General features: G+C 37.7%; 1 protein-coding gene across 2 annotated transcripts; it reads right to left on the minus strand.

Moving 5' to 3' along the window:
• Positions 1 to 3,387: 3,387 nt before the first annotated feature.
• Positions 3,388 to 5,090, minus strand: LOC122039859 (magnesium dechelatase SGRL, chloroplastic-like). 2 transcript variants are annotated; one of them, XM_042599284.1, is made up of 6 exons: positions 4,947 to 5,090; positions 4,757 to 4,848; positions 4,365 to 4,544; positions 4,077 to 4,241; positions 3,852 to 3,998; positions 3,388 to 3,781 (listed from the first exon to the last, which is right to left on the minus strand). In XM_042599284.1, exons 2-6 carry the CDS (start codon positions 4,832 to 4,834, stop codon positions 3,614 to 3,616), a joined length of 738 nt encoding a protein of 245 aa, XP_042455218.1. In that variant the 5' UTR covers positions 4,835 to 4,848; positions 4,947 to 5,090; the 3' UTR covers positions 3,388 to 3,613. The 2 variants fall into 2 exon arrangements, with proteins under 2 accessions (XP_042455218.1, XP_042455217.1); XM_042599283.1 differs by having other exon boundaries at positions 4,757 to 5,076.
• Positions 5,091 to 19,782: the final 14,692 nt, after the last annotated feature.

The following is a 19,782-nucleotide window of genomic DNA, read 5'->3' on the forward strand; positions in this document are numbered from 1 at the left end:
TACAATTACTTAGTTTACATTTACTAATTTACCCTTAGAATGTCGTTTTTTTATCCCACTGTTTGCAGTGAGAGCAGAGATCTCGAGCAATGTGGCGATCGGCTGTAGCCTTCGCTCCATGGCGCAAGGGCCGGGCGTTCTCCTCCACCTCCGCTGTTGCGTCAAGCAAGAAGTGGGACGCTGTGGTGATCAGAGGCGGCCATAACGGCCTAACTGTTCAGTTGTCTTTTTTTCTGTCTTTTATTTTGGATTATGGTTAACTTGGGAGAAAATTCCTGACATTTTCTGGATCTTTGCCATCCTCTAGAGTTCATTGAGGGAAGGGGAACTAGAAATTGCTAGGGATTTGTTTGCTTTGCAAAGAGATTTCATTATTCCCTTTACACAGCGTCGCATTGACTCTCCGCAACTAACACCTCCGCCTGCTTTCTTTCCACCTTCCTACCACCACGGGATCATCGTGTTTCGGAAGGGCGAAATCCAATCCGTCGACGACTTGCAGATCTAGGTTGGTATATGTTTTCTGGATCTTTGCCCAACTGCCGCCGCCTACCTCGCCCGTGCCGGCCTCTCTGTTGCCGTCCTTGAGAGGCGACACGTCCTTGGCGGCGCCACCGTCACTAAGGAGATTGTTCCTGGGTTTCGCTTCTCACGGTGTAGCTACCTGTAGAGTCTCCTCCTTCCTTCCGTCATCCGGTATTCTCTTCTCATTCGCAACTCTGGAAATCTCGTCCTTTGTCCTATTGACTTGGGGTATCTGAAGGGATTTGGAGTTGGCGAGGCACGGACTGAAGCTTCTTCGGAGGAATCCGTCGTCGTTCACCCCTTGCCTCGACGGCCGATACCTTCTTCTGGGTTCTGATGTCGCGATGACATTCTTGCTCATCTCCTCTTCGAAGGGTAATTTTGGAAAAAAATATTGATAACCCCGGAATCGTAGAAAACCTAAGGTTTCTAAGGTTTTCTGATTCCTGGTTCTATTCCCTAATTGCTGATGTGGCGGGAATGTTACATTACCAGGAATCACCAATTACTTAAACCAAACAAGATTATCGTTGATAACCAACTAAGGTTATCAGCGATAACCCTGAACCAAACACGCCCTTAGTGTTTGGTGGAAATCACGGTTGAGCGTTGTATCTTAGGAAATAGACGATCACCTCAAAGCACAACCGGAGATTGGGTGAATCTGTTTTAAGGAAACTACATTCATGGCAGACCTCGATTCGCTTGGCCATAAGTCCTCTTGCCCAGCCGCTCATTCAATATGCTTGGTTGAACACTCACTTGCTCGGAAGGTCTAGTGCCCAAACGTTCACTTCGCTCGGCTGACCACTTCATTCTCTTGGGCTGCTAGCTCGCTCAGTTCACTAGCCTAGTTCGCTCGGTTGCTCGTTCATTCGCTCGGTCGTTCGACCGCTCGCCCTTTGTTCACTCGACTGCTCCGCCCGTCCGACCTCAACTCTCTCAGTCTACTCTCCCGGCGGCTCGCTTGGATTGCTCGACCTCTCTGCCTTTAAGCCGTCTTGCCGTCCACTATAAGGCTAACTGTTCGCTCGACCTGTCTGCCCAGTCGATCAATGTACTGCTTACCCGCTCGGCTCTTCAGTTTGCTTGGACTAAGAGCTCGGTCTACACTCAGCAATTAACAGAAACCAACCCCTGCTAGCAGCCTGAGATTATCTGCTCAGGTCATCTCTACAAATAAGTTAAATTTAATTTCGTGTAATTTAAATTCGACAAAGTCCCAAATATCTCTGGCAGATTATTTTTTTTTCCAACACATCAGATGCTTACAACTGTGACCAAATGAAGGCTAGTCTGATCGGACCGCTTGTCCGGATGGGCGATGAACAACCTTCTGAGTCGAGCGACCATGGAGAACAACAGCCTTGAGTGACTGGGCAAGGAATACTGGCCGAGCGACTCCCCCACTGAACCAAATAGTAGGATCCCTTACATAACTCATCATATTCTTCTAGGAGTCAGTGTCGCTGACAGGGGGCATGGTCAACAGACAAATCATACAACGAAAACTTCTATTGTCATGTTAGGGATTTGCACGTCCTGTTAAGAAATGGGGTCAGAGACATTTTTTTCACATGTCTTTTCATAGGATAGTTTGGAAAACGTACATACACCTTAAGAAGTATGCACGTCTGCTACTGGAGTACTATATAAAGGGGGGATCCATGCATCAGCGGAGATATGCGTTATTTGTGCTTGAGCTCCTGTTGTTGCTACAGTTCTTTGCCATCTTTTCTACTATTTCGGTGACTGACTTAAACGTCATAGGGTCAACACTGGAAACCTCTTTCCTGACTCAATACTGACATTTTTGATTTTGTAAAATGAAGCGGAGTCTTCCAAAATCAACTGTTGAGTTACATCCTCAATCAATTGTCTTGATTTTTTTTAGACAAGATCAAATATATTGAAATGAGGTAAGACATTTTGATAATAAATGAAAAAGAAGACAATTCTTTTAATTTTTGGTCATCTATATTCCCCTTTATCTCTTCACTCCCAAAGTTTCTCTAGATTTCGGTGAGGCTACATTTCACTAAAAAAAACCAAGGTAATGGATTGATTCTAAATCATCACTCGTCTCTATGTAAATAGTGGATCTACCTATATGCCTCTTCCCAATCCTTATCCAAAATGCAGATTTGCAGTCCATCCCTCCTAGGAAATCGGCTGAGGCCTGTTTACCTCAAGAGAAACTTTATGGAAGGTCGTAGGAGTGCTCCAATTTTGAGGATCTCTCCCTTGTGTATCCAGCGCAACTTCAAAAGGGAGGAATCAAATTTCCTCTCCAAGAGTCATTGTTTCCTTCAATAAAGATTCTCCAAGGAAATAGAGAAAGGATAGTAAACATTTCATCTAAGGGAATAGAGAAAGGAAGGGTATTTGCATCTCTTACGATGGTGGCGAAGGAGAGGGAGGAGGGAGGAGAAGGCATAGAAGAGAGGAGAGTGATAAACCAAAGTCATAGTCGAGGTCGACCCAGATCCAAACTATGTGGTGAAGCCAAGGCCACCTTGATTGTGTCGGGTGAAGTTTGCAAAATTATTGACTCAGATTCTATTTACTCACATCATCTTCAAAGAAGAAAACTCAAATTTAAAGAATTTAAATGGAAATCTGACAAAGAGGATTTAAGTTTACACTCGGCCTTAATTTTCTAGTCTTTCTTGATGTTGAATAGCAAAGTATAAATATTCTCCTGCCTTAACTTTTGTTTCATAGTGGAAGGAAGGGCATTTGCAGCTCTTGCAATCATGGTGTTGAGGAGAGAAAGGAAGGAGGCGAAGGTGAAGAAGATGACTGATGAGCCGAGGAAGAGCAACATCAATTCATAAGGTTAACAAACTAATCCAACACAAGTTATTAAAGAATCAGATCATAAAGCTTTTGTGATTAATGTGTTCTATGACCATATCTTCAGTATCAATTGTACAAATGAAGAGACGCTGCAAACTAATGGCCTTTGGTAACTGGTGCCTCTCATCTCTAGCAGTGAGTGATGTGAAACATCAAAAACTTGCAGCACCTTCTGTCGAAATCATCGATTAACCAAATATTTGCGTTTAGATGAACAATGCTAATACCCTCACCAGCTTCTGTGACTGAAGAGGAATGAATGAAACCAAAAATATAGACTTCTGTCCCATAGGAGGAAAGCGACTAAGGCATGGAGGATTGTTTTTGGGCTACCAAACTTCACAAGGCTATCAAACACTGAAGCTTGCAAAGTATCAAATCCGTCGTCCAACGTCCTCTAGCAACCAACCTTCATCAGCTTTGCATTAACAGTGAAAAGAATGTTAATTATGACACTTTTCTCATACCTGTGCAGCATCTTTGAGAGCACCCCAGCATTCTAATCGATTGTATTTCTTTGATTTCGAATGGAAGTACACCCATACTTGAGCTTCCATTAGCTCAGGATGCTTGCTAAAAAGGGCAGAATCTCCATGAACCACAGCTTTCAAAACCTGTTATATCGAATTAACAACTCAGTAATCTGACAAGGACATTAAGTTCAGTGACTAATATCGATCTTGTATGCTTACCAATGGCAACTCTTTCGAGAATATATGGTATCGGAATTCAGCAGCTAGATCTTGGAGGCTAGTTCCACTCACAAAGCAGTGAACATGCAAAGAGATTTCCTCGTTCATCGTCTTCCACTCTGCCACCACATCATCCTTATTTAACCTGGCTTGCCAGTCCATTAACTGTGATCGTATTAAGTTTTCACAGGTCATTGTTGTTATGATCGTAAAGTATTCACTTTCATGCGAAATATTAACAAATTTAATGAGGACGTAAACAATGTACGTCGGTAGTGATTGAGATACCATCTTAGTGTGGATATTGTTGGAGACTGATAAGGTCAGATTTGCTGTGAAGTCGCAATGTGTGAGTGTGTAAGCTCGGTGAATGGTGCTTGGAGCATGCTTCTCCATTTCTTCTGCCGTGAACACTACTTTCAGCTTCGAGGCTTCGAATTTTGTTGGAGGACCCAAAAGTCTAGCAGCCTGGTTATGGAACGACGCAATAGAATGAAATCATTGAAACTCAGAAATTGTGCTTCTAAAAACTTGAATTTGGCCGTAGTTGGAGCATTAGATCGAATAGGTTGAAGCATTAGGAGATGGGGCATCGCCCTAAAGATTCAACCTTTTTGATACTTTGAGTCAGCATTGTTAAAGGAAGGGAGGAGGAGGAAATAAGGTTGGGAATTCCTCACCAGAGGTCCGTAAAAATCTCTCCTTTGGCAGCTCAAGACCACGAGGCCGCTGGCCGGGGCTACAGCTACGACGAACATGCGAGACCTGCCGCCTATTGTGGAAGAGGAAGAGGAAGAAGGAGAAGAAGAAGAAGAAACAGGGGGCACAATGAAGGCATTTCCAGCAGAGAAACAAGCCATGGGGAAGAACCTTTCTGGCGTCTCAGGCGTGGCCTTCCGCAGTCCTCATGACCTTCCTCGAAACGGAATCGACGAGACGTGGAGGCTCGGCGTGGAGATTGACGAGATGTGGAGCTGTGGCTTGGGATCGTTCAAGCCTTCCTTCGCCACGGAATTTGACCTCGTACAACACGCGCTGCCGCTGCGTGACCAGCTTCTCTGCCATGCGGACTGGTGGGATTGGCTGGCATGGGAAGGAAAGGATAACGTGGATATATATATAAAATATTTGATTAATAAGTATGCATATTTGATATCTGATGAATACGGGACGGAAGATATAGAATATTCGAATCCATCAATTGTCATCCATAAGATCCCCTTTAGTTTATTTATCTGATAAATTCGGAATACAACTGATGCACATTGACATCCATCTCTAAAATATTCATTTTTATTAGGATTTGATCCCTAAGGATTTGTTTGGTTTATTTATATTTTCATTACATTTTTCAGAAAATCACATTCTCATTTTTTAGAAAATGATTTTTCTATTTTTTTTCGTTTTCTTAGAAAATATTTTCTCTTTTTCTTAAAAATTAATGTGGAAAATACAAACCAAACATTTTTTTTTATTTTCTCATAAAATGAAAATAAAAAATAACATGAGAAATGTAAATCAAACGCCCTCTAAGTGTTTTATTAAATCTAAAAAAAATTGACATAGATGTCAAGGGTGAATTGTACGGGAAGAGTTTTTTTGCGACCAAAAAGCGTCTTAACGGGAATTATACGTAGAAAGTTGAGTTTCTTTGTGATTAAAAAACCTCAAGAGGAATGTAATTCTTCAATTCACAACGAAAGCACTTTTAATGATTCAATATCGATCATTTCTCTATTAGAATAATTGAGAAAAGAATAATAAGGAAAGACACTTTGAGATTAGTTCTCCACTTAGTTGGAAGTAAGCAATGGAACCCTCAATGTTTTGTATGATGCTAGTAGGCGAAGATGTTTGTAAGATGTGCCTTGATTATATAGTAAAATTCTACTCCATACAAAATCTACATCTGACTTGTTACTAGAAGAAAAGAGAAAAAGTCGAAGAGGAGATCATATGGCGTCATGTCGTGTGCTCTAATGGAAATCGGGTTTGGATTAGTTGAAATTAATGGATGTCTATGATACACAAAAATACAAGTAGCTATAGTGGACGATGCGAGGTGTTCTAAAAGCGTAGGAAGCCATGGTAGATGATGCAAGGTGTGATATGGTGATGTATGTGACATTGGAGGAAGAGGCAAAGTATCATCAAATCAAGACAACGTAGAATTAAATGAAGGGGAAAAAAAGAAGATAAGTATGATACGTATGAGTCCTCTCAATGGTTTTTTGAGATGATTAGATAAGGATCAATAATTGTAAGGATCCCATGTTGAAAATAAAATATTATATTACAATTATCAACATAAATACAATTTGTTAGAAACACTATTTCACTATTTCTCCCTTATTGTTGAGTTAACGGTGTCTTATGGTTTATCAATAAGACTTAGCCTCTATTTGAATAGGGTGAGGTAAGGTTCATTAATAGAAGGGGATGGAAGGGGAAGGGAGGAAAAGGAAGGGAAAGTAATATATTTATCTTGCCCTTGTTTGGAAGGGAGGGAAAGTTTATGTGAGAGGAAAGGGATGGAATGAAGGTTAAATATATAAATTTACAAAAATATCCTCTTATTTTTTTAATAAATCTGCATGTGAAAAAATAAATAAGGATATAATTGTAATAATTTCTCCTTATCCTTCCTTACACCCCAATTTGGGGTGTAAGGAATTTCGTTTATTCCCGAACATGCAAGGGGAAGCTTTACCCTTCTCTCCCCTTCCCCTTCATAGCTCACTCTCTCCCAAACAAAAGTAAAAATTCATTTTACTCATGTTTACCTTTCCCTCCCCTTTACTCACCTCCTCCCAAACAGAGGGTTAGTGTGTATTTGATATTTATCCATCACATGAATAGGGTTTAGTCATGCCTAGGGTTTAAATCTAATATTTATGAACAAATTTAGTATTTGATTTGGCAAAAGTTTATTTATGTTCAATGGCATAGTCAAGATTTCCAATTGGGTGGGGACGCATTTAATAATTAAAAATAATAATAATACAATAAAAAAATTATAATAAAAGTCGTATATTAACTTTATATATTTTACAATATGACTCTTTTAGATTTCATACTTTGAAAATACTAAATAATAGTTTCATTATTAATTGTATCAAACATATCTCGCTTAATATAGGGTATCAAATTAACAATCATTTACCATATTATCTCTCAATCAATTTCGAAGTGAGGTTCTGATTATTTTCATTGTTGAAAATACTCTCTCTACATTTGCAGTTGTAACAGGTAATAGCAATACTAACTTCCAAAATAAATATACCAAAGGAGACTGGCGATGTTTTTTCAATTGAGTCATCCTTTTAGCAAGCTAGCTAATCCCCACAATCTTAGAGAATTGATTGCTACTCCGCATATAAAAATAAAGTTATCAAGTTGGAGATCAAGATGCATTAACTCCATTGAGAAAAAATCGGAAGGATAAAACTGAGCAAACTGAAACAATTTTCTCTTATCATAAACAAAGAATGAATTTGATGGATCAAGACAACTCATACATAACAACAATTCCGTGTTCACCTCGTTAAAGCGACTGCTCAACTTCTGAAGTTGCAAATCTATTACTTCATAAAACGTTTCAATGCGATAATAGTGAAGATTTGTCCTTTTAATATTTCGTCATGATCTCTCATGAAAGACGAACAAGTCTTCCATGTGTCAGGTGATTACCTCATATTTAACACAAAATAAAGAAACTTCATTCAGTAATAAATCTCAACCATCATCTCTCATAGTTTGCAGTTGATGTTTACTTGATCTGACAAGAATCATGGGATTTACAATGTCTTGATCTTTTCTTTGTAAAGCTTGCAACAAATCATTCATGCTCCCAAGATATTTTTCATTAAGTGCATCTGAAATATATTTTTCATTTAATTTACACGAATATCTTATAATAACGATATGCATATAGAAGGAATCATCTCTATGATAAGAATTAAAATTTGATAGTTATATAACTAGAAAAATATGTTTTTATAATGTAAACATTTGACTTTGTATCTCTATCAATATGTGTGAAAAATAAGGGATCATTAACTCTCAAATTAGTTTTATCAATTTCGTTTATTATTTATTTTTTAATATAAATTGTTAAAAAATAGTCATTAAATTAGATGATTATGTTTCTGAAATATTATGTTAATAATAAATTAGGTGAAATAACAATGTTGAGGTATTTTAAGAAAATACGAGATGAACTTACTTCAAACAAATCATCTCCCCATCCACCACCTCCTCCTGCTCTGCCTCCTCCACTAGCTCCTCTTAATGCCGACTCAAATGAGTATCCTAGTGATCTTAGGCTAAGAAAGCACATTCTTAAGTATAATGTTAATGAAAGGGAGATTGTTTGACGTTACTATTTACAAAAAGGTCCTTTTTAGTCTAAGAATCATGAATTTTCTTGGAGTTATTGTCCAAAAGAGAAACATATATAGATTTCAAGCTATATGGTTTAGTCTTCATCCTAATTGGCTAGAATACCAAAAAATGTGGAACCGCCACATCAGCGACCCCCTAGAGTCGGTCCCACGGATATGGAGGGAGGTAAATGCAGGTACACGACTGAAAGCGCATAGACGGGACGCTAATCTCAGGCCATGACACCCCGAGGATCGAATCCTGGACCTCTCGACCACGAAACCATGCACCCCCAGCTGTACTATGCCCTGGGGACTAATTGGCTATAATACAACATTGCAAAAGATGTGACTTTCTGTCTTTATTGCTATTTATTCAAATCAGATCATGGTGGTCAAAGTGGTGGTTATTCTTTTGTTATTGAGAGATTTAAAACTTAGAGAAAGAAAGAAAAATTTCATGAACATGTTGGAAATCAAAGTAGCATTCACAATAGGTGTATGATGGTGGCTTCTGTCTAAATGAATCAAAAACAACATATTGAAACTTATTTGATCAATCACTCTAGTCAGGTAGTTGTCGATTATCGTGTTCGCTTGACAACATCAATTGATTGCATAAGATTTCTTGTGCGTCGAGGATTAACATTTCGTGGTCATGATGAATCAACAAACTCACTCAATCATGATAATTTTCTTGAACTGTTAAGATTTTTTGCTGACCATAATGAGGATATCAATAGAGTTACACTATACAATGCTCCCTCAAATCTTAAATTGGCATTGCCCGATATTCAACAAGATATTATCATGTCCATTGCCTATTTAACCACTAATTCTATTCTTGGAGATCTTGGTGATAAATTATTTACTATATTGGTTGATAAGGCCTGTGATATATATTAAAGAACAAATGGTAGTTGCTTTACGGTTTATAGATGACAGGGGAAATATTGTTGAACACTTTCTAGGTATTGTACATGTAAGCGACACTACTGCCTTATCGCTGAAAACTACTATTGATTCTTTGTTGTGCCAACATGGATTATCTATATCTAATTTACAGGGGCAAGGATATGATAGGGCTAGCAATATGAGAGGAGAATTCAATGGCTTAAAAAGCTTAATTATGATGGAGAACAAGTTTGCTTATTATGTTCATTTTTTTGCTCATCGACTGTAACTTACACTTATAGCTATTGCTGAAAATCACATGAGAATTTCTACGTTTTTTATGTGGTTGCACAATTGAATAATATTGTTGGAGCGACATGCAAGCGAAGAGACATACTTCGTGAGAAACAATTTGAAAAAATTTATTAAAGAAATTTGCAATGGTGATATCTTCACTAGATAAGGTATGAATCAAGAGAAGACATTAAAAAGAGCTAGGAGCACACGTTGAAGTTCACATTATAATACATTATTAAGTTTGATATGCTTGTATCATTCAGTTATTGATGTCCTTTTATTTGTTGAAGAACATGGGATAGAGAAAAAAAGGAAAGGGGAATAGTGGAGGAAGAAAAAAACAGAAGAGGAAAAAAAGGTTCGATGGGAAAAAGGGGAAAAAAGCTTCTGTAGGGGAAAAACCAACTTAGATGGTGACAAAGGGAAAAAATAAGCTTCACTGGTAAGGGGGAAAAAGTGAAAAAGGGAAAATAAAAAACTTCAACAGAGAGAAAAAATGCAGAGAGAAACAAAAAAAAGTTTGGAAAAATGAGAGAGTGAAAAACAAAAAACGGTGCTGGGTTTTAATTGTTTTTTTTCATAAAAGTCTAGATACTTTTAGATTTATAAGTAAATCTTTTTTTTTTAACCGTATTAATTTTTTTCTCCGGATTTGAGAGAGGGGGGGGGGGGGGGAATCGCACCCTCCTGCCCCAAGGTAGCTACACCCTTATTTATGTTCATTCTATACACATAAGATCAATTAAATAAATAAGCTTAAACAACTTATTAAACTAAACAAACAAGCTTGAACACATATGTGTTCAGTTCATTAATGTTCGTGAACAATATTTATGAACAATAATCGTGAACTATGTTCATTAATAAAACTCTTATCAACATACTAAATAAATAAAACTTTTAAAATGAACAAATAAGTTTGAATTATCTAACTCAATAACCAATCAAACAAGAAAAAATTTTAAACAATCAAATAAGTTTCAATTGAAAGATTGATAATATCTAAATGAACCAAGCTCAAGCAAAGCTTGAATTGAGAGCTGATAACAACTAAATGAACCAAGCTCATAAAAAATAAACTAAGTCAAACTTAAAAAAATTATTTCAATAGCTTGGTTCATTTTCAACTCATCAAATAAGCAAAAATTTCAAACAATTAAATAAGTTTGCATTGAGAGCTCGATAACATCTAAATGAGCCAAACTTAAGTCAAGGTTGAATTGAAAGCTCGATAACATCTAAACGAACCAAACTTAAGTCAAGCTTGAACAATCATTTCAAAAGCTTGGTTCATTTTAGACTCAGCTTCGCTTAGCTCAGCTACCTTATAAACAACCTTGAACACTCTAAAGCTAGGCTTAGCCTTGGCCTATTTACAACCCTAGTCATGCCAAATGGAAAAGTAAGTAGCTAGAATGGTGTAATAAAGATGGAAGAACATGGCATTAGTTTGATTTGTGTTGGTATGTATAAAGTTATCCTCTTTGTCTACTTTAGAATAGAAATAGGACTCTAAATGAGCAAGTCGAGTCAAATTTGCATTGTTCAAGTTTATTTGATAAAGTAATCAAGTCAAGCCAAGTTTAGTCTAAAATAAACTAAATCGTTGAAACAATTATTTAAGTTTAGTTTGTTTTTTTTTCTGAGCTTAAGGTCAGTTTGAACTTGATTCATTTAGATATTATCAAGTTCTTAATTTAAGTTTGTTTAATTGTTTAAATTTTTTTATATTTTTAAATTTTCTTGGTTAGTAAGTGAGTTTGATGTTACAAACTTATTTGTTTGTTTTAAGATTTATTTATTTATTTACATATTGGTAAGAGATTTGTTAATGTTTTATAAGTTTTGTTCATTAAATATTTCTCTTGAATAATGCGCAGTCTCTATTCATGAATATTAACAAGTTAAATACATATGTATTCATAACTTGTTCATTTAGCTAAATCAGTCGTTCAAGCTTATTCATTTAATTATCTTATGTATATTAGAGCAAAATGTGATATTGCTCACCTCAAGCGGTCTAGTATTGCTAGCTCCATAACAAGATACAAGCAAGCAAATCACAAAGGGAGGCATTTTATCCTAGCATAGTGACCCTTTGCATAAGGAAGGGCAGACACTCAACTAGATATTTTACATCCAATAAGAATTCACCCCAAGACCTATTGGAGCAAACACCTATTTATATCACTGCGCCGACCCATGGGAGCAATTACCTCATGTATATTAAACAAATATAAACAAGTTCATACCAACTCAATACTAAATTTATTCATAAATATTTGATTTGCCCTAAATAAAAAGATTTACATGAATTGTGATAAAGTTGTTGTAGTATCATAAGGTGCTATTTTTTTGTCATAGAAGATATTTGTATTTGTTAGTGCAATCATATTTGGGTCAAAGTTGACCAGTTTGAGTAAGGTCGAGTTAGCTCAATCTTAAGTTTCGATGTTTGAAAATATGTGAGAGAGAAGTCATGTAGGTCAAGGGAAGACCAGATACTTGTCTAGGAAGTTCAAACTAGAGGTTAGGCAATGAAATGTCTTAAGTCAAAGTTAGGCAATAGAAAGTCCTACCTGGAAGTTAGACAACAAAAAAGTTCTAGTGGGTGAAGCTAGGCGATAGAAATCCTAGCGGGGTTAGGTAGTGAAAACCCAGTTGAGAACTAGGTAATGGAAGTCCTAACGAGGCTAGGAAGTGAATACTTAGTTGGAAACTAGGCAATGGTATTGGTGCTAGAAGTGGCAACTAATCAAACTTATGTTTTGATATTCACAAAGGGTCAAAGTTAAGCTGTGGTGTGATCTAACAAGTCTAACTGAGTGTGCCGAAAAGTCCTAAGTGATTTTAGGAAAGGTGAAAGTCCAAGGCTAGATAAAGAAGTCCTAGTGGTCACTGGACAGGTGGAAAGTCCTAGTTGCGACTAGGCAATAAAGTCCTGATCCATGGGACTGGGTAAAGTCTTGGCAGGTCGAAGATGTCGGGGAAAATCCAAGGTTGAGGACACTAGGTGAAAGTCCAAGGGGTTGCAGACACCAGGCGAAAGTTTGGATGAATCAGGATTCAGATGTCCAGCGAAAAGTCCTAAAGTCTCAGATACTGAGCAAAAGTCCAAATGGTCTGGAAGACCGATTTGACAAAAGATAATCTCTCCTGAGAGGACTAGATGAGGACGTGTTTCCCGTAGAGGGAATAGTAGGCATCAGTCTACCTATAGTTTCAGTGAAACTCAAAATTAGAACCTGACAATTTGAAGAATGTCAAAATTATTCTACTTTATATATTATTTTTACTTGTGCTGACCTTGTATTGTAGAAAGTTTATGGTCGGAAAAAGAGGAGTACAGGCGCCCGGATGTCCGGGCGCCCAGAGTAGCTCCAGGCACCCAGAGCATGTCCAGGCACTCGAATGTCCAAGCACCCAGAGTAGCTTTAGGCGCCTAGGTCAATAGTGAAGAGGGAGCGCCTAGGTGGCTGCTCAGGACACCTGGATGGTCCGAGTACCCGGACGGGTCCAAGCACCCAGATGGGTCCAGGTGGCCGGATCGACAAAAGTTCATCTTCATTCCGAGGTGTCACGCTTAGACTAGGCAACCCACATCAACGGTCCAACCACCCGGACCTGTCTGAGTGCCCGGACATGGATAAAACTTCCTGGATCCAGCCACGTCAACCCTCTAGGGGTGCTCGGGGAGGGATCCAGGTGCCCGGATGGAGCTATAAAAGGAGGGTTTGACCATCAACTTCAAGACATCAATCCAAACAACTTTCGCTCTTGTGTGATGATCAAAAAATCCCTCGACGACGTTGTAATGCTGCTCCAACGACAGAAATCAAGAATCTTCAGATCCGTTGTTGTCGATATAATTTAGTTTACAACATTTAGATTATTGGAGTTCTTTTACTTAAATATTATATCCTTATTCAAACTTCTAGTGGATTGTCCAACGAAAGCGATCGATGATCGCGGGCCTTGGAATAGGAGTTATCACATGTTCCGAACCAAATAAAACCAACTTATATGTCATCTCTTTATTTTTTTTTGTTTACTTTATTCTTTCCACTGCGTATTCTGTGTTTTCTGAAAATGTGAAGTCATGAGCGCTATTTACCCCCCCCCCCCCCCTCTAGTACAATGATCCTACAAATGGAAGTCCTATCGGGGATAGACAGTGAAGGCTTAATTGGGAACTAGGCAGTGAAACTCTTAGCGAGGCTAGTCGGTGAAGATATAGTTGGGAACTAGACAATTAAAAGTCCAACAATAAGTTGACATGAGATGGAAAGTCTAACTAGAAGTTGACACAAGATAAAAAGTTGAAGTGGATCAAGAGTTGACCAGATACTTGGTGAAAAAGCCTTGGTAGGTCAAGGTTGATAATACTAAGTAACGAGAAGTCCTAACAAGTCACGGATAACATGAGGGTTGGGCAAAGGAATCTTAAACTCAGATTAAGGGAGTTAGAGTTGGATAATATACTAGGGTAATCAATTGACCCAAAGTAATCGATTAGGATAATCAATTGAGAGAATGTCTCTCAAATAGAATATGCTGAATCGATTAGGCAGATTGCCTAATCGATTGGAAATTATTTTAATCGACTAAGCTGATTACTTAATCAATTAGGGGATGTTTTCGTGGAGCATAGAAAGGTGTTGAATCAATTAGGCTAATCGATTCAACATAGTCCAATCGATTAGGGTAATCGATTGGGAGTTTTATCGTAACAACGTAGAAGTGTTGGAATTGATTGAGTAATTGATTAAGTCTAACCCAATATATTAGGGTAATCAATTGAGAACCTTTTCATGATAGCACAGAAAGTTTCGGAATCGATTGGGGTAATAGATTACAGGCTTCTTAATCAATTGGTATAACTCACCAATCGATTAAGCATTCAAAAAAGAGCCATTCTATAGGTTTTTGAACGATTGTTTGACGTGACAATCAATTAAGAGTAAGCTTAATCGATTAGGAGGTGTTTTTCAACCTGAGAGATATCTTAGAAAAGGGGGTTTCATGAGGTGTTCAAGCCGCCAGTTCTTGGTGATTCTAGAGTGAAGTGTTGATGTATTTCTGAGTCAACATGAGATATTTCCAAGCAACAAGAGATCAAGAGCAAGGTGTTCATTGTATTTGTATTTACTTCCTTATTCTTGTTGTATTCTCATGTTCTCTTTTTGTATTCTCGTACTTGAGCTTATACGAGACTTCTTTGCCTCTGAAAAGGTGATTTTCATAGTGCATCTGTGAGTGTGAGAAATGGATCATTGGATTAGTCACGTTAAGAAGGTGGATACCAAGTAAAACGAAGATGCTAGCATTGCTTTCAAATTTTCTGGTACAAATCAAGTTCAAAGAAGCGATTGAAGCTATTCACCCCTCCCCCCTCCCCTCCTCCCCATTCTAGCTCTCTACATGTCCTAAAAGTATTAACTTGATGTACATTATTAGGCATTGCTATGGTTCATGATATTGCTAGTATTATTTTTTTTGGCAATACAGATATTCAATTCGTACAATCACACTAATCCTAGAGGTAACCGGACTGACCCTATAAAAGTTTATCACCCGCCACCAAAGTAAATCAGGAAACGCATATGGATCCTAACAAATGGTCTATGATCATAAGTTTTTCAAACTTCCCAAGTATAATATGTCATGAGTGAAATTTGAATCCTTTTTACATAAGAAGTCTGCCTCACCTCTTACCATTGCACCATAGTGGTAAAGGAAAGATTTACTGTTGGTCCTCTAGCGGCCGACTAGAGGGGGTGAATAGCCCTACACAAAAATAAAAGAAACAAAACCTTTCTCGAACTTTATAGCTTGATTAACACTTGTATAAAAAGTAATAAGTAGTAAACTAAAGATAGAGGAACAAAAGGAGTTACTTGGTTTGCAATCAAATGATTGCTAATCCAAGGCAATTAAAGCTTACAATCACAATCATTTTCAGGTGAAGAAGCCTCTTATAGCGTTGACAGCTCACAAAGTAGAAGAACAGATAAAAAATTTGTTTCATAAGTGCTGTGTTAAGCTACCAGGATCAGAGTTATATTTATAGCCCTGATCGGGGCACCTGGAAGGGTTCTAGGTGCCTAAATGTGGATAGAATTTTGTCCCTGTCGCATGGGATCACGACAGCGCGTGTTTCGATAGCATTTCTGGTCCGAGCACTCAGAAGAGTTCCGAGCGCCCGGACCGGGTCGACACAGCCCCCGCTAGGCGAGACGCCCAGAGGGCACCCAGGTGATCAGGGTGTTCAGATCAGGTCCGGGTCTTCCGTTCGGGTTTCGCTCGCTTGGGTCCGGGTCTTCCGCTCCTATTCCGCTCGCTTGAGTGATTTCGGCCATTCAGAATAGGGCTCACTTGAAATCATTTTCTGACCTTCTCGAGCAACTTTCCGCTCTCGCTTCTTGTCCCTCGGAAACACCGCGCACCTCCTTCTCGTTCGTCAGCGTACTCTTCTGCAGCACCTCGTCCTTCGGATGCACTGAGCCCGTCGACTCTCTCCCGTGCCGTCCTTCTCACGGGCTGCTCTTTCATTCGACCTCTTGTGTTCCTAAGTTCTTGCACACTTAGACACAAGGACATCAAAATATAGCAGGACCTAACTTGACTTGGTTGATCATATTAAAACTACCATGGGGTACTTACAATCTCTCCCTTTTTGATGTGAGCAAATCTAAGTTAAGTTAAGGTAAACAAAACACAAATAATAGAAAACTAGCAATTACATATTTTGCTTTTAAGAAAAAAAAAATACAAAAATCAAGTTATACCCTCCCCCTAGACTTAACGTCTAATTCTCCCCCTTTAATCACATTAAAAATAGGGGTAGCTTAAATTGACTCAGAAATAAATTTAAAACTAAGTCTAGGGGATAAAAAGTTGGTGACTATCATCTAAAAAATCATCAAGTTTGATTTTTAAAAATCTAGATTTTTATAATTTATATATAATTTTGTAAAAAAATAATATTAGAATTATGTTTAATTGTTCAAAAAATTTTGAAAATTTTTAACTGTGAAGTAGAAGTATCAAAAGCTATGAGAAATTTTTTTTCATGAAATTATGAAATTGATTTAATCAGTAATACTCATTTTTTCAAAAAATTAAATTTTTTAAAAAATACTTTTTAAGCTCAAAAAATTGGAAAAAAAATTTCTGAAGATGTAATAGAGAAAGTATTTTTGTAAAAAAATTATTTTTCAAAAATTGAACAAAAATAGAATACGATTTTTGTATGAAAAATCATAGAAAAATAATGCAATGGTCAAAAAAATTAAAAATTTTTTTTTAATAGATGCGTAATGAAATTTTCTTTCTCAAAAAAAATTAATTTTAATTAATTTATAACAAAAATTATGTAGTACAATTTATTTGATAATTTTAAGCAAGAATATAAAATAAAATTAAAGATAAAACATACATAAAAATTTAATTCAAGCATGATTTTGGAATCGAAAATATATTCCTTCCTACTGGATTAATAGAAAATATTTTAGGAATATGTTTTGGCGATACTTTTTTGATTTGGTTCTTATGATGTTTATAATACTAATTAAGTCCTTGATAATTTTTAAATTAGAAATCGCTATATTCGAACACGCAGAATTCTTTAGATTCTCTATTTATATTTTTAATTTTTCATTTTCAATTTTTATCTTGTCTAAATCCTCTAGTCAACAAGATGTTGCTAAGGTTAATTTTAATTCTTTATTTTCTAATTTATAGACATTTTTGATAATATTTTTATAAACTGAAATAAGAACTTATCAGGAGGTAGAGACCGTACCTGATTTACCTTGTCCATCCCGTAATCTGAAGCTCCCCCTAAAATGCTGCTTCCTTCTAATGTTTCTTCCCCTTTATTGATGCTCTCGATACTCATTTTAGATGAGCTTATTTCGTCTTCATCTTCTTGGTAACTTGCTACTAGCGCAAGTCCGGTGATGACTTCGATCTCTGACTTGAACGACGGTTTATCCCATGTCGCCTTTAGATTTTGATGCTTTGTCTAGACAGGTCTTTTGTCCTTCATCTTGTTCTTGTACTAGTCCTTACTCTTCAATTTAGGGCAGTTATCTTTCAAATGTCCTTCTTCATTGCAGTAGTAACATCTTACCTTTCTTCTTCTTCTTTTATCCTGCACTTATTTAAATTTATTAGTTTTAAATAAATTTTTTAATTTCCTTACCATGAACACCATTTCGTCATCATCAAGAGAAGTTTCGGATTTCAGTTCATCCATTTTTGCCTTTAAGGCAATGTTGTGCTTGGGCTCCTTCTTTAGAATTGCACATCTTGTTTCAAGAACATCAAATGTCGAAAATAACTCTTCTAAAGTACTTACCTCTAGACTCTTAGAGATATAATAATCATCTACTAAGGATACCCATTCAGAAGTCGTAGGAAAGGAGTTAAGCATGTACCTTAGCGAATCTCAATTGGTTACCTTTTCTCTGAGATTCGTGAGTTCGGTGATGAGCTCCTTGATCATTGAGTGAAGGTGTGCAATGGTTTAACCTTCTTCTAATCGGAGGTTGCTAATCTGGTTCCGAAGCAAATCCCATCTAGCGAGTTTGGCTTCGGACTTACCTTCGTGTAGCTCCAGGAACATTTCCCAAAGTTCCTTTGCAGATTCATAGGCACATATTATGTTGACTTCTCGCAGAGGTAGCACGCTCAATAGATGAAATTTGGTTCGTCCATTTGCTATGAAATCTGCTTATTCCTTCTTGGTCCATTGATATTCTTCTTTGTCCTTTGGTGCTACAAAACCATACTTTAAAATTAGTAATAAATCAAAGTCTATTGTGAAAAATACCTCCATCTTTTTTTTCCAAATTGCGAACTCCCCCTTGAACTTCGGTGGGAAGATGCTCGGTCCGGCCATCTCTTATGCTTCGATCGATGGTTAGTCCTCTTGAAGTGTCCTTGCTCTGATACCAATTATTGGTCCCCTTGGTGGCCGGCTAGAGGGGGGTGAATAGCCATACACAAAAATAAAAGAAATAAAACCTTTCTCGAACTTTACAGCTTGATTAACACTTGCATAAAAACTAATAAGTAGTGAGGCACAAAAGGAGTTACTTGGTTTGCAATCAGATGATTACTAATCTAAGATAATTAAAGCTCACTATCACAATCTCCTTCAGGCGGAGAAGCCTTTTACAGCGTTAACAGTTCACACAGTAGAAGAACAAATAAAGAGTTCATTTCACAAGTGTTGTATTAAGCTACTAGGATCAGGGCTGTATTTATAGCCCTGATCGTGGTACCTAGAAAGGTTCCAGGTGCTTGGACACAGAGAGAATTTTATCCTCATCGTGCCGGATCGCGATAGTGCACGTTTCGATAACATTTCTGGTCTGGGCACCCGGAAGGGTTCCGGATGCCTGGACTGGGTCGACATAGCCCCCGTTGGGCGAGGCGCCTAGGGGCACCCAAGTGATCCGGATGCCCGGACCCAAAAGTCAACCTCATGTTGACTTTTCGGCCCAGGTCTTCCGCTCCGACTCCGCTCGCTTGGTTGATTTCGGCCACCCGGAAAAGGGCTCATCCAAATCCATTTTCCGGTCTTCTAGAGCAACCTTTCGCTCCGACTTCTCATCCCTCGGAAACGTCATGCGCCTCCTCGTCCGCCAACACACTCTTCCATAGCACTTCATCCCTCGAACGCACTAAGCCCATCAATTCTCTCCCGTGTCGTCCTTCTCTCTAGCTGCGTCTTTTACTCGACCTCTTATGCTCCTAAGTTCCTGCACACTTAGACACAAAGACATCAAAATATAACAGGACCTAACTTGACTTGATTGATCACATCAAAACTATCATGGGATACTTACATTTACAAGTTCATGAATTGTGATAAAGTTGTTGATTTTTGTCATAGAAGATATTAGTTTTAGCTTGATTTACATTATTTGGCCTTTTTTTTTTTTTGATAATATAGGTATCCAGCTCTTTGAATCGATCAATCCTGAAGGTGACGAATTTGGTTCTGTGAAAGTTTTCTATCGACCACTAGATTAAATTCAAAAGTGTAAACTACTCATTGCCTGATGCATTCCAGGATTGTCTTCCCAAATTAATTTTGTAGTATGTCATAGCTAAGAATTGAC

This window comes from Zingiber officinale, chromosome 2A (genome assembly GCF_018446385.1).
Source record: "Zingiber officinale cultivar Zhangliang chromosome 2A, Zo_v1.1, whole genome shotgun sequence".
Classification (NCBI taxonomy): Eukaryota; Viridiplantae; Streptophyta; class Magnoliopsida; order Zingiberales; family Zingiberaceae; genus Zingiber; species Zingiber officinale.

Bases quoted from the DNA above. Each gene is read 5' to 3' on its own strand.
- LOC122039859 (XM_042599283.1), bottom strand. From the start codon at position 4,936: ATGGCTTGTTTCTCTGCTGGAAATGCCTTCATTGTGCCCCCTGTTTCT. The intron at 4,545-4,756 runs GTGAGGAATTCC...TTCCATAACCAG, and splicing joins GAGATTTTTACGGACCTCTG to GCTGCTAGACTTTTGGGTCC. The intron at 3,999-4,076 runs GTAAGCATACAA...TCGATATAACAG, and splicing joins TCTCGAAAGAGTTGCCATTG to GTTTTGAAAGCTGTGGTTCA.